Source organism: Phocoena phocoena, chromosome 2 (genome assembly GCF_963924675.1).
Source record: "Phocoena phocoena chromosome 2, mPhoPho1.1, whole genome shotgun sequence".
Lineage (NCBI taxonomy): Eukaryota > Metazoa > Chordata > Mammalia > Artiodactyla > Phocoenidae > Phocoena > Phocoena phocoena.
The window spans coordinates 65,695,210-65,712,660 of NC_089220.1; the positions used below are offsets into that span (position 1 = coordinate 65,695,210).

The window sequence follows — 17,451 nt, forward strand, 5'->3', positions numbered from 1 at the left end:
TCTTCTCCATCTGTCCTCAGTCTCTCAGGGAATTCTTCTATTCCCAAGACTTTATCTAGTGGGAAGAGCAAAGCAGATAGGGCTTGAAGCATGGCTCTATGACCTACTAGCTGTGAAGCTTAGGAGAGGTGATTTCATCTCTCTGAACTCCTCTCCTCCACTCTAAAATGGGGACTCATTCATCCTTTCATCCAACAACCTTTATTGAGCACCTACTACGTAGCAGGCAATGTTCTAGGTACATGAGATTCACTAGCAAGCTACACAGATAAAAATGTCTGCCTTCACAGATCTCCCAGTCTAGCAGGGGGAGACAAAAATTAATAATAATACACATGCTAAATAAGAGAATGATATAAAATTACAGAATATGGTGAGAGCTGTAGAAGAAAAGAAAAAGAAGTCAGGTCACACTTTTTAAAAGGTGGTCAGGGTAACCTTCCCTAAGAAATTATTATTTGACCAAGTCTCAGGAGGTGGAGGAATTAGGAAAAAAATGCATCTGACAGAGAATGTGCAGCCAGAGGGAGCTGACAAAGGTCTGAAAGGCAGGGGTGTACCCAGCTTGTTCCGGGAACGGCAAAGGGTCCAGTGGGAATGGAGTGAAGTGAGCATGGGGAAGAGCAGTTGGAAATGAGTCAGAAAGGAAATCAGGGGACCAGTCCATGTAGGGTCTCTGAATGCCATGGGAGCTGTTGCAGAGTTTTGAGCAGAGGGGTGACATGATCTGATTTATGTTTTTGGTTTTTCTGGCTGTGTTGGGTCTTAGTTGTGATGCACGGGCTCCAGAATGTGTGGGCTCTGTAGTTTGCGGCATGAGGGCTCTCTAATCGAAGCACGCAGACTCAGTGGTTGTGGCGCGCGGGCTTAGCTGTCCCGCAGCATGTGGGGTCTTAGTCGCCCCCCCCAAGCCGAACAGAGATCGAACCTGCATTCCCTGCATTGGAAGGTGGATTCTTAACCACTGGACCACCAGGGAAATCCCTGATTTATGTTTTAAAAGGATCACTCTGGCTGCTTTGTTGGGAATAGACTGTAAGGGGAGCAGAATGGAAGCAGGGAAACCAGTTAGGAGGCTACCTCAGTAATCCAGGCAGGAGGTGATGGTGGCTAGGACCAGAGTGGGAGTACTGGAGAGGAAGAGAAGTGGTCAATGTAAGAGAATAAAACCTACCTTGTACGGCTGTTTTGAGAATCTTATGAGAGCACTACTTCAGATCAAGTGCCAAGTATTTGCCTGATACAAGGAAGATGTTAAATTATACCCTCTCTTATTATATTTTCCTGGTTGAATACGTTTTCTGGGTCACTATATGGAGGAGGTCAAAGCTAGAATGTGATACCCAAGGTCAACTGACATGGGGATTTGTAGTCACCCCTGCCTGAAGCATTGAAAGGAAGTTGGGCTGAGGAAGGGGCTTAATCCCCTTTCAGATTTCACTTCATATCCCAATTCCAAGACAGTATTTCCAACGGCCTACATTTCCTCTTAAAAGTTTCATCATAGACTCAATATCAGTGCATGTATTTTTAAAAATTACCTGCCTCACCTCCACCTCAAGAGGCTACCCATCCAAATGTTTCCTTCTATTAAAACTACACCAGTCCCTAGAGACTGAAAACTTAGCTTCATCTCTGGAGACCTATGGAATAAAGGGATGCTTCCATTGGAAGTTGCTATAATAGCCATCATCTGCTTAAAACATCCTCTATTTACAAAAAAGAAACGAGGCCCAGAATGGAGCAGCATTAGCTGTGGGCCACTCCTGGCTTTAATGATTGTGCAAGGGCTGGAACCAGTTTCCTGGATCCCGTTCACTTTATCAACAGCGCCCCCCATTCGCCCATCCTCCATCACAGCAGCCCCTAACACTGGCTGCCACAGGCATCTCTGCACTGGTCACTGCCATGGCTGCCATGACCGTCTTTCCTGTTATTGCCAATTAGGCCCTCCAGAAAGGCTATTGGAGGCCATGGCACACACTGCTTTAAGTGTGCCGGCTCTGGGTTCAAATTCTGGCTCTGCACTCACTAGCTGTGAGGCCTTGAGCGAGTTTCCTAACCATAATCTGCCTTAGCATCTTCATCTGAAAAGTTCTTACCTCCCAGGACTTAAGTAGAATAAGGCATGTAAAGCCCTTAGCACAGAACCAGCACAAAATAAGAGCCCAAGGAGCATGAGTTATTGTTAGTTGTATAACTATTCTCAGTCCCTTTCAGAGAAGTTACCATGGATGCCTGGTAAACAAATCCTAATTGCCTTGGTCTGGCCATCAGGGCCTTGCAGCTACCAGGTGTATTAAATGTATGGAAACTTTTATTGCTCTCTGCTCACTGACCTTCCAGTCAAGACAGCTGTGGACCCCAATACCATGCTCATTCCCAATACCCACCTTTGCGTTTTGGTTTTTGCTCCTTCTACCTGAAATGCCCACCTTCCTTCTCTCTAAATCCTGGCACATCCTTCAAAGCCCCGGTGAAGGTTTATTATTTCACAAGAACTTCCCGGGCAAATCCTAGCTCTACTGATATTATTTCTTCTCTACAATACTACAGTATTTACATGTAGTACATACTAGTCACTTCCTAATGGAGAGGCATGGGAGCATTTAGTTAATAGTATGGGTTCTAGAGCAGACTGCCTGGTCTCTCTCAGCCTCAGTCTCCTCTACGTAAAATGGGGTTAATATTAGGGTTGTTGTGAGGGTTGGACACATAAATACTTAATAAACAATTCTTAATATATGTTACGATTATTATATATTGCTGTTCGCTTTACCCTCTTTGTTTTATGTACCCATATGTACTATACTTTTATCCACTATCTTAAATCACAGCTTACATTAAGGAGCTGAATTCTGAGAATTTTGATGTCTGTCCTTAAAGATTCCATCACATAACAATTTGTTCTCAAAGTACAGATTTACCCAAAATATCAACTCCCCAATCTCAGAGCCCATGGATGGTACAGAGTATAGGTAGCATGGTTATTAGCCAGAGGAGGAAGACTGAAGAAAAAAATTCCTGATAAATTAGAAATACCTGGTCTTTTTCTACAAGAAGTTAATATTGGAGATGTGAGAGCTATTCTGGGGTTAGAACCAACAAATCAAAAAAGCACTGAGGGTAACTGGAACTTTCCATTCATGTGTTCCTGAGGTACTGGCGTGTGCACAGCTACTGTTCTACCTTATTTTGTATTCCGTTCAATGGGGTCCACCACTCATCAGGAGCCATGCTAGGTTTGAGCAGTATCAACAGAGAGATGTATATCAGCAGGGACACATCAAGCTAATGCACAGACAAGGGCAGTTCCTAGTGATGCCACTGTTACAACTCAGTGATCATCGTGTTTTTTTTTTTTTTCTTCCTTTAGGGAATCGGTTATGTTTATCAAAAATAGCAACACCTTTTATCATGGGGTGGGGAAGAGCTCACCTTTTCCCAGCAATACTTCCAAAAATCAGGTAAGAAATCATTCCGATTAAGAAGACCACCCTTACCTCTATTTTTTCCCATATGGCTTCATAGTTGTCTTGGTGTTGAATATCTTGCATCAGTTTCTGAATTAAAGCAGACTTTGTAGTGGAATGGCTCTCATTTTTCTCAGAGGATGAAGCTCTCTCTGACTTCTCATCAATGTATTTTTTCACGCCAGAGAGAGGCACACACAACTCCTCGTCGGAAGGAAGGTCACTAAGGGGGCCAGATTCAATGCTCTCCCCGAGCGAAGAGGCTATATCACTGGATGAGCTTGGAGACACCCTGCCTAGCCTTGTATGCTTCTTCTTGACATGGTATGTTGGATAGATCTCAGAATCTGAATTCATTTCAGACAGTTCCCAGTCATCAATATTCTGAATGGTTTCTCCCCTGGGTTTCTGAGGCAGAAGCTTTGTTAGGTTTTCCAACTTCAAAGCTAATACTTCTGTCTGCTTAAGGTGAGAGGGCAGTGCTAGGTACTCATCAGAGCCATACCAGGCCTCCACAACCTGACCGTTCCTGGTGACGTGACTTGGGGAGGAGGTGTAGCTTTTTTTGCTTTTGTGTTCTGAAAGAAGGGGTACCACAGACGTGACGTTGTCTGAGCCAGCAGAGGACTCACTGCTTGGACTAAAAGGTGGTGAACTGGATGTTTCTGACTGCACCGGCAATTTGGCATTCCAACTACTCTGGTTATACGGCTCAAGTGAGGATGTGGAAGCAGAATCTGTTTCTGGCCCCTCTATGGCCTTGGAAGTGCTAGAAGGAATTCCATTCGGCACTACTGAGCTCCTAGTGCTTTGGGCTTGCTTGCCTGAACTGGGGTCCTGTTTAGGTGTCTGGCATGAAGGCACCTCTTCTACGGTCTTGTGAGGCTTTTTAAGTCGAAGTTTCTCTTTATGGCCGTCATTCAACCTCCCCAGGCTGGAGGAGATCTCCTTAATGTGACTTGTGACGGTGTTTTCAAGATTCCCATCCCCCACCTTGTGCAAACACTCATGTGAGTAGCTGGCGGCACAAGGTCTGTTGGGGTGAGACGACTGTAACACCAGGCAAAGTTTAGCTCTGTCAAGAGGGTCCGCCAGGGAAGGCGCGCTCCTGCTCATCTCAGGCTTGAGATCAACCACCTGCTTCTTGCCACCAGCGCCTTTCAGATTATTATTAAAAGTCTCCTCTTTAAGGAAAAGCCCTCTTTTTGGCAACGTGGGCTGTGTGGGAGAGTCCTCGTTATAATTAAAGCAATCTCTGATGGATCGCTTGGGGGTTGCATTTTCACAAGGAAGAGACTGTTGATTCTTTGCCCCAAGTTGGGAAGAGGAATCAGATTCTTGCTTCACAGTCTCCAAAGAGGTTTGTCCAGCATTTGTCAGAGCTTCCCCTGAAGATGATAGCCCCTGCGTCAAGCCTGGCTGCTCCTCCGCTGTGGCCGCACTGTCTTCCTCACATCCACCTCTGTCACCTGCTGAAAGAGACACCTGAGACGCCTCCGCACTAACTGCTTCGCTGCAGTTGGAAGGGACCGCGTCAGGAGCCACCGTAAGTAACCCAACGCTTCGGATAAGCTCAGGGAACTCCTTTTCCATTTCACTGTAGCTCCAAGAGTCAAAGGGTTTGGTTTTGACCTGGCTAGAGGTCATATCACCCAGGCCACTGAGCAAATCCTCACTTGGACTGTAGTCAGACAGTTCGAAAGCAGTAATGCCACAATCCAGAGACAAGTAATTCTGAGAGCATTTGATAGTTAACTGTCCTGAGTCATCCACTTCTGTTAGAGCATCAAGCCGGTCCTGAAACAGACAACGGAAACAGTTTCAGTAAAGGCAACATTATATTCAACTGCTGCTCACATGAAATCTCAGCAGAGGCCACTATAAAGGTCAAAAATGCTTCAATTGGGACTTCCCTGGTGGCGCAGTGGTTGAGAGTCCGCCTGCCGATGCAGGGGAGGCGGGTTCGTGCCGCAGTCCGGGAGGACCCCACGTGCCGCGGAGCAGCTGGGCCTGTGAGCCATGGCTGCTGAGCCTGTTTGTCCGGAGCCTGTGCTCCGCAGTGGGAGAGGCCACAACGGTGAGAGGCCCGCGTATCGCAAAAAAAAAAAAAAAAATTGCTTCAATCTCAATTGCTTCTGGTTTGAGATATAAAAAGGCATATTCATTATCATATTGCTTTATATAGTATCCTGTTCTTAAATATTTAAGGATTTTTCTTTAATTTGGAGAACAGAGCCTTGATAGAAATGGTCAAGGCCAAGCCAAAAATAACCATTCTTACCCTAACTTTCTATTTTAAAATAGTGTATTTTTCATTTAGTAAGCATTTCTTAAGTGATGCCTTAAGTAATAACATTTCTGAAAACAAAATAACATGAGAGTGAAATCTCCATGGATGTCTCTTTTGCTTATCACCCCATCACCTACCACAGTGGCGAGCTCATAGTAGATGCTCAGTAAATATTTTAAAGTAGAATAATTAATTATAGTAAGTCTGTTGTGTTAAATATATATTCACAAATCACAAGAAGATGAACTACTGAATTTGCATACATAACAAAAATAGTTCAAGGCCAACTTCTGTTTGTCCCCACCTTTTAAAGGTAAACACAGGAAATCCTGGAGAAAATTAATGAGTCAAAAGTGTATCATCTTAGCCCCCATCCCCCGCCCTCTGTGTGCACTCTCCCCTACCCTCCACCCCCATCCCCATTTCCATTTGTGTGTGCTAGATACCAAGTGCCCACCTTCCTTCAAGGTAAGCTGATGTGAAATTCCCCTATGCTAAAAAATAGTATTATAAGTAAATGTTTTTAATTTTTTAATCTTTAGTTGTATAATTCAGGTTCTTTTCTCATTACTAACGCAGTTGCTGTTATCACACAACAAATGGGGAGACTTTTACTTGATGATTTGTTCGGGGCAGAAGGACCCCTGGAATCCTACATGCCTACCAGGCTGAAGGATAGCTGGTCTAATCTAGCCCCTTAGGAGATGAAGGAAGAAAACTGAAAAGTAAAGGGTGGCTATATCCCCAGATCTCTGTTCTCCTGGAGGAGGGATGGGGTGAGCAGGACCCTGTATCATTTCAACCACGTTATCCCAAGATCTGGCCTTTCGAGGACCTTACATCAAGTTTTAGGGGCCATTTGTTTGTTTTGCTTTGTTCTCTCCCTTCAGACCTTTACCTTGCCTTTACCTCCTACTCCCTTCACTCTTTTTTTTTTTTTTTTTTTTTGCGGTACACGGGCCTCTCACTGCTGTGGCCTCTCCCGTTGTGGAGCACAGGCTCCAGACACGCAGGCTCAGCAGCCATGGCTCATGGGCCCAGCCGCTCCACAGCATGTGGGATCTTCCCGGACCGGGACACGAACCCGTGTCCCCTGCATCGGCAGGCGGACTCTCAATCACTGCGCCACCAGGGAAGCCCACTCCCTTCACTCTTATTCCACAACATCCAGATAAATAATAATGACGAAAAACCTCATTTTACCTTTCTAGGCCTCAATGTCCTCATCTTATAAATGGGGGTGGTTGATTGCCACTACTACTTTTTCATTTAATCCTCAAAACAATTTTCTTCTGGGGTCTGTATGATTGTCCCTGTTTTACGTAAGTGGAGCTGAGCCAAAAGAAGGTGCATAACTAGCACACAGCCTCGGGACTAAGGCTGAGCTAAGCCTTAAACAAAGGCTGTCTGACCCATAATTTGACCCCTGTGCCATAATTTTCTCTGATTCACTGGATGTTATTTTAAACGGACATACCCCCTCCTCCAGTTTGTCCTGCACATTGCCACCAGAGTAACCTTTACAAATTTCAAGTCTTGATGCTATTACTTCTCTGCTTAAAATCCTTTATTAACTTCCTGCTGCTAGGTTAAAACCCAAACCCTTTAAGAACAGACATGAAGAGGCCTCTCTCAAGCCACTCTCCCCTCCCTGGCTGCACCCAGCTACGGTATCATCCCTCCAGTTTTTGAATGTGTTCCTCCTGCCCCAGAGCCTTTGCACATGCTATTTCCTCTGCCAAGAAAGCTTCCCACCTGTAAAACTCTTAACTAGTTAATTTTTACTCACCCCTCAGACCTCAGATCAAGCTTCACTTCTGCAAGATTCTAAACACCCACCTAAGTCAGAATCTTTTCTTATAAGCACTCATAAAACTATGTTGTTTGTCCTTTAAATATTTATCTCAAGCTTTAAATACATATTATTGTGATTATTTGATTAATCTGTTTATCCCACTAGTTTGTAAGCACCACAGAGTATAAATCACATAGAAAATGGCTGACTTTCCAGGATACCTGCAACACTTAGCACAGTGAGCTACACAGAATTCAAAGATACATCTGTTGAATGAATGAATGAATGAAGACATTTTGGAATGTATCTCTATGCCTTCATGAAGTTTATTCCTCTGATTATGTAGTTTTCGTTGATTCTAGTAACTAAAAGCCCAAACCTCAGAGTTAAATTCTAGCTCAAGCACTAATTATTCATGTGATCAGGAACCAGTAGTTTGATATCACTAAGCCTCATTTCCCTCATCTGTAAAAATGAAACAATAAGCCATGCATAGGGCTGTTGTGCGCCTTAAAGAAGACAGATGTAAGACACAAGTCTGGCACATGGATAGGTTCTCAATGAATGCTTACTCTTATTACTTATTATATATGTGTGTGTGTATATATATATATATATATTTTTTTTTTTTTTTTGCAGTACGCGGGCCTCTCACTGTTGTGGCCTCTCCCGTTCTGGAGCACAGGCTCCGGACGCGCAGGCTCAGCGGCCATGGCTCATGGGCCCAGCTGCTCCGCGGCATGTGGGATCCTCCCGGACCGGGGCACGAATCTGTGTCCCCTGCATCGGCAGGCGGACTCTCAACCACTGCGCCACCAGGGAAGCCCTATTATATATTTTTTTACTAATCAAACATACCAAGGGGGGAAGTTTCATCAAAATGAGAAGTGTCCCTATGCTAAATTATACTGCACAAAGTAAGAAACCATATTAACTGCCAATCTCAACAAAAATGGTCTAACTGGAATTGTTCGGCTTTTATGCTTCATATCTGGAGCAGGATCTTTAAAGAAAGAAGTCAGAAGCCCAAAACACCAAGGAATGAGCCAGTCAAACAAAAGTCACAGTTCATGCAACTTTCAAGAGAATAATAGAGGAAACTCCAATTTAAAAGCTGGTTGCATTTACTAAAAGTTTTTTTATTTGGTTGTTCAATGTTTAGAACTTACTCCTTTACAAAAATAGTACTATAAATAGCGATTAAGCTCCAAAGCTATCCCATAAGTTAGTATTTAAATTATTAACTAGTTGAAATTTACATTATTTTTAATCATTTTTATCACAAAGTTACAGCACTGCATCTACTTAAGTGAGGTCAAAGAGGCATTAAGGAAACATGTTCCTATGATGAACAGAAAAAAAGAGATGTGAGAGTTCAGGTAAAAATTAGACCCATGAAAATGTCAGCTACCCGCTTCTGGACAGGCAAGGAATACCATAACCATGGGAAAGTATTTGATCCCAATTTTGGTGGTCACAGAACGTTAAGACCAGGGGATACTGTCTTGTTCAAAAATAACAGGTAATGATGTTAGCTGAACATATGGCATGAGACATCTAGATAATAGGGTATGGCTGCCTTTTCCTAAGTCTTCCCCTGAAGATCCCTTCCCTAGCCAGTCCTTCGTTTGGAAAAGAAAATACCATACTCAAAAACACTTAATGGGGCTTCCCTGGTGGCACAGTGGTTGGGAGTCCACCTGCCGGTGCGGGGGACGCGGATTCGTGCCCCGGTCTGGGAGGATCCCGCATGCCGCGGAGCGGCTGGGCCCGTGAGCCATGGCCTCTGAGCCTGCGCATCCGGAGCCTGTGCTCCACAACGGGAGAGGCCACAGCAGTGAGAGGCCTGCGTACCGCAAAAAAACAAAAAAACAAAAAAAAACCACTTAATGCTCCAAAGGGAGCCCTCTCCCATCCTGTTGCCAATCAGGCCAACTACTGCTGTGCATGGCTGATTGTCATTCAGGGGTAACTAGTTTTAATTCATACTGCATTTTTTAATGTGAAAAGAAAAATCTCTCCCTGAAAAACAAAACAAAAAAACAGCACATAGCATATGCATTTCACATCCTAAAGACCAAGTGGCAAGCATCTACCCATATATTTTAACACAGTTGGCTATTATTTAAGAGCATTCCTCAAAAGTATTTTTCGACATTTCACAGTGCAGAGGCAATTTTAAAAAAATAAAGTTCTCTGAAGTTTCTCACAGCAGATAAATAATGAGTTTCACTTCTTAAAACATTGCTTAGTAATACTAATATTTTAGTCCCACTGCTTTCTACTGGACCACCTTCCCAGATAGTTCTCTAATGCATGTAAGTAATAAAGTCTCAGGTGGATATGGAGGTAGGGGAAGAGTGCATATTGTTTTTACTGGCCTTTTTATTTTAGAAATACCACATTTTATTTTGTAGTGCTTTTAGCTGTGTCATGGCAGCCTAGCAATGTCCAAACAGACCCCCATCTAATATGTTATGAAGCAGTTTCTCAGATGAAGGTTATGTTCTACGGAGATGGTATCTTATTCACTTTATTGATGAGCAATTTATTCACTTTGCTGCTGGCTTCAATATTGTCTCAGACATCGAGGAAACCCTTTTTCCTCCCGAATTTGAAACAAGAAATTTTGCTTTGTTCCTTACCCATAAATAAGTTTGAAGTTCTAAGTCCAAATGCCTTCTCAGATCTTTCTTTGTTTAACCGTGAATTCTGTCACCAGCTGAACATGAGATTTGATACTTATAATTTAGAGATTTGAAGATCTCCCTACTAAAATGCCCCCAAGGTTTATATTAGTGTCCATTGCCATTTCAGAGTTGACTTTGTGCCCTGATTTAGTGACCTTACTCAGAAGAGTTGAAAACAGAATTTCACTGTTTCAATTATGGTTACGGCAAAAAATTTTGTATGCCTCTCTCTACCCTTCCTCCCTTAATTTCACTACATGGTGTTTGTTATGCTTCAATTACTAACATATAAATTCATGGACCTCTTACAAGAAGGCGACAGCTCCCCAGAGTCCTCAGACCACAGGGTCCAGACCCTTGCTCAGATTCCTTTCAGCTCTCCCACATTGGTGCTCTGATTCTGACTGCCTTGCAGAGAGCAGCAGTGGACGAAGAGGAATAAGCAATGATAGGGAAATGGGAAGCAAGGCAAAGTTTAGTTTCTGATGGGAAAAGGAAAAATAGACAAAGTCTTTCAATATTTTTATTTATACTATAGTAATAATTCTTGACAATTTCCATTTTCTACAGGCTGAATTTATGAGTCAAATGGCTAATCTCCATGATCAATCCCAGTCAACCAACCTACAGTGATATCTCCCTCTTCCACACTTAAAGCAGTTATTATCTGCATTATTTACTTCAGTTCAACTCATCGACTTTTATATACAGCGACACGAACTAGGTGCTGGGGGAGACACAGAGATGATTATGATCTGGTGCCAACAATCACGAAGTTCAAATCTAGCACGCACTTTGTCGTAATATAAATTGCCCTGTGATAAGTGCTCATGGAAGAACACACAAAGTGCAATGATGTGAGTGCTCTGGAAAGACCAATGTGTTCCCACTGAGAGGGGGAGTATCATTTAGGTAAAGTGCTTACCACACCATCTGGCATATGGTAAGTTCTTAATCAATGTTCGCTATTGTGTTACTACTATTAACAGTTATCACTACCTGTGTGACTACCTCTCTCAGCCTCAGTCTTCTTATCTGTAAGATGGATACAATAATATCATCTGTAAAATAAGGATAATAGCACTTGCCCTGCTAACTTCCCAGAACTGTTTGAGGATCTAACAAAAGTATGACGGTGATTCCTAACATTTAATAGCATGTGTTATTCATCTTTGAATGCCTAGTGCCTTATAAAGAGTAAGAAATCAATAAATATTTAGGGGAGGTAGAAAGGAAAGTAGGAAGGAAGGGAAGAAGGAAATAATTATTATTATTTTTACCAAGAGATCAGTTAAGAGCTAGTTTTGCTTGTTTTATTTAATTATTCTTAGGTTTATGCCCTTAAGCATTCGCTTAGCCTCTCTTAAACTCAATTTTTCCATCTATAAAATGGAACTATTTTTTTAAATTGACGTATAGCTGATTTACAATATTGTGTTATTTTCAGGTGTACAGCAAAGTGATTCAGTTACATATATATTTTTTTCAGTTTCTTTTCCATTATAGACTATTACAAGATACTGAATATACTTCCCTGTGCTATACAGTAAATCCTTGTTTTATCTAATTTATATACAGTGGTTTGTATCTGTTAATCCCATACTCCTAATTCATCCCTCCTCCCTCCCTTTCCCCTTTGGTAACCATAAGTTTGTTTTCTATGTCTCTGAGTCTGTTTCTGTTTTGTGAGTAAATTCATTTATATTATTTTTTAGATTCCACATATAAGTGATAATCATATAGTATTTGTCCTTCTCTGTCTGACTTACTTCACTTAGTATGATAATCTCTAGGTCCATCCATGTTGCTGCAAATGGCAATCTTTCATTCTTTTTTATGGATGTAATATGGAGTAATATTGAAATGGAACTACTTTTAATACACATTGCCCTCCTTACTAAATGAAACAAGAAATATAAATTGCTTATCACAGTATCTGAAATATAGAAAATTTCGGTATAACACATTTTTTACACAATGGGAGCTTTTCCCTAAAGTATTTTTTGTTTGTTCAGCTGGTTTTGTTTCAGTAAGGCATTTGCCAATTTGTTTACAAGATATGGTCTGCTCCATATTTAAATAAAGGAATAAAACTCACTTTGTTTTTGTACGGACAGAAAGAGAACTTGCCACTTTCTTGACTTTCAAACCTATTTTTTTTTTTTTTTTTTTTGCGGTACGCGGGCCTCTCACTGTTGTGGCCTCTCCCGTTGCGGAGCACAGGCTCCAGACACGCAGGCTCAGCGGCCAGGGCTCACGGCCCCAGCCGCTCCACGGCACGTGCGATCTTCCCGGACCGGGGCACGAACCCGCCTCCCCCGCATCGGCAGGCGGACTCTCAACCACTGTGCCACCAGGGAAGCCCCAAACCTATTCTTTAATGGGCTATGAAACTCAACTGATTTCCAAAAAGAGAAAAATGAATTTACCTTCACTGGAAGGACATTTACTATTCTAGTTTATCCGCATGTTTTACGCCATCTCCCTCTTCATTCTATAAATCTTTCACAGCTGAATTTATTCTGATAAAGCTGAGAATTTTATCCTAATTCTCTTCCTATTTTCCACAGTTCCAGTGTGCTGACAGAAACAAATACAACTAACAAATAAGATCAGGAATCCATTGCTTCAGGAAAGACGGTAATGGAGACAGTGTTTCAATTCACAGAGAAATGTCCACAAAGCAGATGGCTGAGAATCCACTGTTCCTTTACCCCTCATACAACGTATTCCTGCATCTCTACAACAGGACTAAAGACTGACTTCAAACATGAAAATGCACTGAATTGCTTTCAATCGAATCTGTAAATAATTGTTGAGCTCACATTGTGAGACCCATGATGGGTACTACTTAATATAAACTCACTACATAGCTGTGAAAATAGTGGCCAGTAACAACTAGATAGTCTCAGTGGCTTTTCATCTTTCTTGGGCTACCACTTTGTGAATAATACAAGTTCAAATAAACACATGATGAACATATTCCACAAAACACCAATAACAACAGCAACAATAAACCCTAGAGCACTTTCATATCCCCAGCTCTAATCAGAGGTGTGGTCAGTAAATGTTTATTGAATGAATAAATAAATAGGTAATATGAGTTGGTTTGACTCAATGATTTCTAAGGCCCCCTCTAAGTGGTTGAAAGTGGGCAGATCTGATGGCTGATCAATACTGGATTCTGGACAGAGCCAGGAAAACACATGGGCAGAAGCAAAAGCAGAATGTACAGATTGGAGATACCAGGTAGATATCTAAAGTACTGTCTCTTCAGAGTTTAGACAAACCTTCCCCATCTCTGATCTCCCACCTCATTAGCATACACCTCCTCCTGAACACCAGACTTAGGGCAGAGTTGACTAGTTCGGGATTCTTTGTTGTTTCCCATAACCACAAGGGTCCCAATCAGGAACCTTCTAGGGATCCCACTTGGGATGGATGGCATCTGAGGACTATCTCACACACCTACATATTCATTCTACGATTTTAAAAGGAACTCTACGGAAGTCTGTATCACCTCCCTCATTGCCACAATATGAGGAAAAGCTAAATGAAAACAAAGACTGTGACCTAAAGTTAGAGGTGAGCCCAGTAGATTTTCATTCCCAGAAACTTCCAGGGCCTGCAGGGAATTTGCCACAGCAAGAGCATCATTATTACAAAAACAATAATCAACAAATAGAAATCATTTATGAGAAGAAGTCCAGATTTGTTTTGTGTTGTTGATAATGTTGGAGCCACTGAAACATTAATAACTTAATGAGATGCAACACTCTTTATAAGGCCTTTTAATACACATTTATATTAATGCCTTCTAAACTTGTATAATACATATTTTCCACAAAATCAACAGTAGAGCACTAAACTGGGTTTCAAGAGTCAAGGGACTATATACATACACACACACTCTATGTATCTATACATGGTATCTATCTATCTATCTACCTACCTACCTACCTATCCATCCGTCCATCTATCCATCCATCTATTTATCTATCCATCCATCCATCCACACACACGTATATATAGCCCCTACTTAGCTAGCACAATGCCTCTCCCTCTCTCTCTCTTTCTCTCTCGTTCTGACATATATGTCAGTTTTATTTGGGAATAGGAGAGTTCACTTGGATTTAACTTTACAGTGTTCATTCTTAAGCTATGAATCAAGATTAACAGCAGCAAACTCTTTAAACTATGTTTACTATGAGTACAAAAAAATCTAAATATACTGGTTGTGCAAAATTCTAAAGTCCATATGACTCACTGCAACCAGAATGATTTTCTAAACCGTGAATTGAATCACATCAATTCCCTGAACAAACTCTTCTGTTATCCTCAAAATAAAGTCCACTTCTCTTAACATGACTTTTTAATACGGCTTTTCATCTTCATGATCTGACCTCTGCTTACATATTACTTCAAATCCTGCTTCCTGGTCCCTTGAACTTTTTCCTCTCTGAGGCTGTCATTCTCTCTCTTACCTCTGGATCCTTGATCATGCCATTCCTTCTGTCTAGAACAGTTTCTACCTCTGTTCATCAGTCTAATCCTGCTTCTCCTTCAGGTCTCAGGTTAGACTCACTTCTCCTGTAAAGGCTTCCCTGTCTGAATTAGGTGCCCCTTCTCTCTCCTCCAGTGGCATCATGTAGACCATTGTATCTGCCTGTAGATCACGCAGATCACAGTCTGGTCTTAATGTCTGTCCACTTGCCTCCACTCCCCACTAGTCTCAGCTCTTTGAAAGCAAAGGCCATGTTTTGATCACTATTACACTCTTAGCACCTAGTGCCTGGCCCATATAAGCACTCAATGAATATTTATCAAATAATTGAACGAGGAACAGGAAGCCAGGTTAGCACCAACAGCTACGGGTGGTGTCTGTGCAAACTACCGGCTGTGAATGAACTCTGGTTTTTAGCTTCATTCACATTAGAAGTGCCCTAGCCTCTAGTCACTATACCTAGATTCAACACCGGGCTTAGGACCTGCTTATTTACCTATAAAGAATTCCTATCCCACACCTCTGAACTGAAAACATCCTCAAATAATGACACATGACAATGCACTATTTGGCTTCAAGGAAAACACCCACCTCCTGCGTCTCTTCGGAGAAAGCTTGCAGAATGTCCGTCTGTCTGGTGTAGTTGCCATTGGCGTCCTGCAGACCTTGCAGAATGCGCTCCCGCAGAACCAGCACTGAGACGCGGAGCTGGTGCCAGAGGAGTTGCACCGCGTGGATGTCCACAATCACGTTGACGGAGTAGGAGAGCAGCTTCAGGGAGAACTCTGTTTCAAGGAGGGCATGGATTTGCTCAACATGATCGGAAATATCTTCACAAATGTCCTGCAATACAGAAAAGCAAATATACGATGACTCCTTTGCCTTAACCTGGGATGGGGATGGTAGAAAGGTCACTCCTTCACCTGACACCAATGATCAGGGCCAACAGGTCAGGTGAGCACATGTTGGATCGCTGGCCTTTGTTTCAGTTCAGATAGAGTCACAGGCCATATTCCTGGGCACTGGGCCTTCAGTGCACACAGGTAAGTTGATCTCTTTCTAAGCCACGAAAATTCTACTATTTTTCAGGTACTCACATTGAAAGTTCATCCAGGGTGAGAGGTTACCTCACAAATCCGCTCTCTGTTCTCTTTATTTACTGTTAGTTTGGGATTTAGGTAAGGGAGCCAACAGCTCTTCTCTTTGCTACTGGTGAGCTCCACCGAACACATAGTATCTCAGGATAGAAGCATCCTCCAGACATGTAGCATGAAGAAAAATGGGCTAGAATGTGTGCTGCATTGGAACTCCTAGCCATTCTCAGTGAGCCATGGGATCTTCAAGGTAAGGGATAATTGTCACTTTCCCACAGGGACACAATTTAATATTTAACTTCTTAATGGGTATCCACACTTTGCAAACAAAATCACTCTTAGGAAGGAAAGAGAAACCCCAAGAGTGAAGAAAAACAAAATACAGTTTGGTTTTGTTTTTAAGACTCAGACATTTAAAATAAAACCATTACTATATCAAAGTTTCAATGTCCTCCTCACATACTATTAGGTAGGCAGATTTTATCTGATGTGTCACTTGTCCTTACAAGTTCCCACATTTTCAAGGTGCTGTCAGAGGCCAGCAGCATGAAATGGGCAGCATCACTGGTAATACCTACTTGAGCAACTGGAGTCCATTAAGCATCAAAATGATGCACATGTCAGCAAAAAATGCTCAGTTACTCACTTTTAGTTATGTATCAATGATTTCTTTTAAGTGCAGCTTTTATTTATGATTTTTGTTAAAGCTAAAATTTTAAGACAGCCTTTGAGTTCTGAGCCCCATATTGAATATCAAAACAGTCATTCTATGCTGGAAATATAACCTTCTGATTTCATACAATTCAATTACTTGTTTTCAAAGAAAACTAAAATGTAACCTGTATTTGACAATGTGTAATAGTAAGCCAAAAAAACTATTGAATAATGATAGAAAGTTGTGCTGAATTCTGAACAAAAATTATTGTACAATTCCAATACATGCTCCAACATTAGTTCTTGAAATCCAAGACCTAACTGGTAATAAATTGGTGATAATAACTTGAAACAGATTAAAAGTTTAAACTAAATAGACTTTGGAGTTCTGATTAGGTAAATTTCTTAGAAAAAAATATGGCCCATGGGCTTATGCGGTCCAATAGAGACTTGGGGCAAAAATTATAATACCCTATCAACCAGTACATAAGAACTAATCACGGCCAGATTAGGTAGTCTCTGCTTACCTTCAGCAGAAAAGAGCAGGCCTCTAACTATCATCAGATAGTCCATGTAGCCTGGGGTCTTAGCTGATGCTTGTTTGGACATCTACTCCATTTACCCCACGCATTTTATTCCTGATACCTCAACCACCACCCCAAAGCAAATGCCCTGCATGCTCTGTCCTATTAGGATGCTCATTTCTATGTAGTACTGTGTTGGCTTGGAAAATGCCCTTCCTCCCACTGCTGACCTCTTCCAAATTCTCAGGACTCTCCTGGCTAATATCCGCAATCCATTGTAAAAACGTGCCTTAACCTCTTCACAAATGCTACCTCTACCTCCTGTTCCTACCCAAACCTGACCTTGCCCAAGGCTTCTGCTTCCTCCACTGCTCTCCCAGGGGAAGCAGCTCATTCTCCCAGGCCTCAGCTGAGAGATTGGGAAGGG

General features: G+C 42.0%; 1 protein-coding gene across 1 annotated transcript in view; it reads right to left on the reverse strand.

Annotated features, from left to right (window-relative positions):
• The window catches only part of AKAP6 (A-kinase anchoring protein 6), a 496,794-nt gene that overhangs the window by 262,757 nt on the left and 216,586 nt on the right, over positions 1 to 17,451 (reverse strand). Inside the window, exons 3-4 of the mRNA XM_065872063.1 lie at positions 15,344 to 15,595; positions 3,504 to 5,270 (exon numbers count right to left, since the gene is read on the reverse strand). Coding sequence (XP_065728135.1) covers positions 3,504 to 5,270; positions 15,344 to 15,595 — 2,019 coding nt within the window. The remainder of the gene's footprint in view (positions 1 to 3,503; positions 5,271 to 15,343; positions 15,596 to 17,451) is intronic.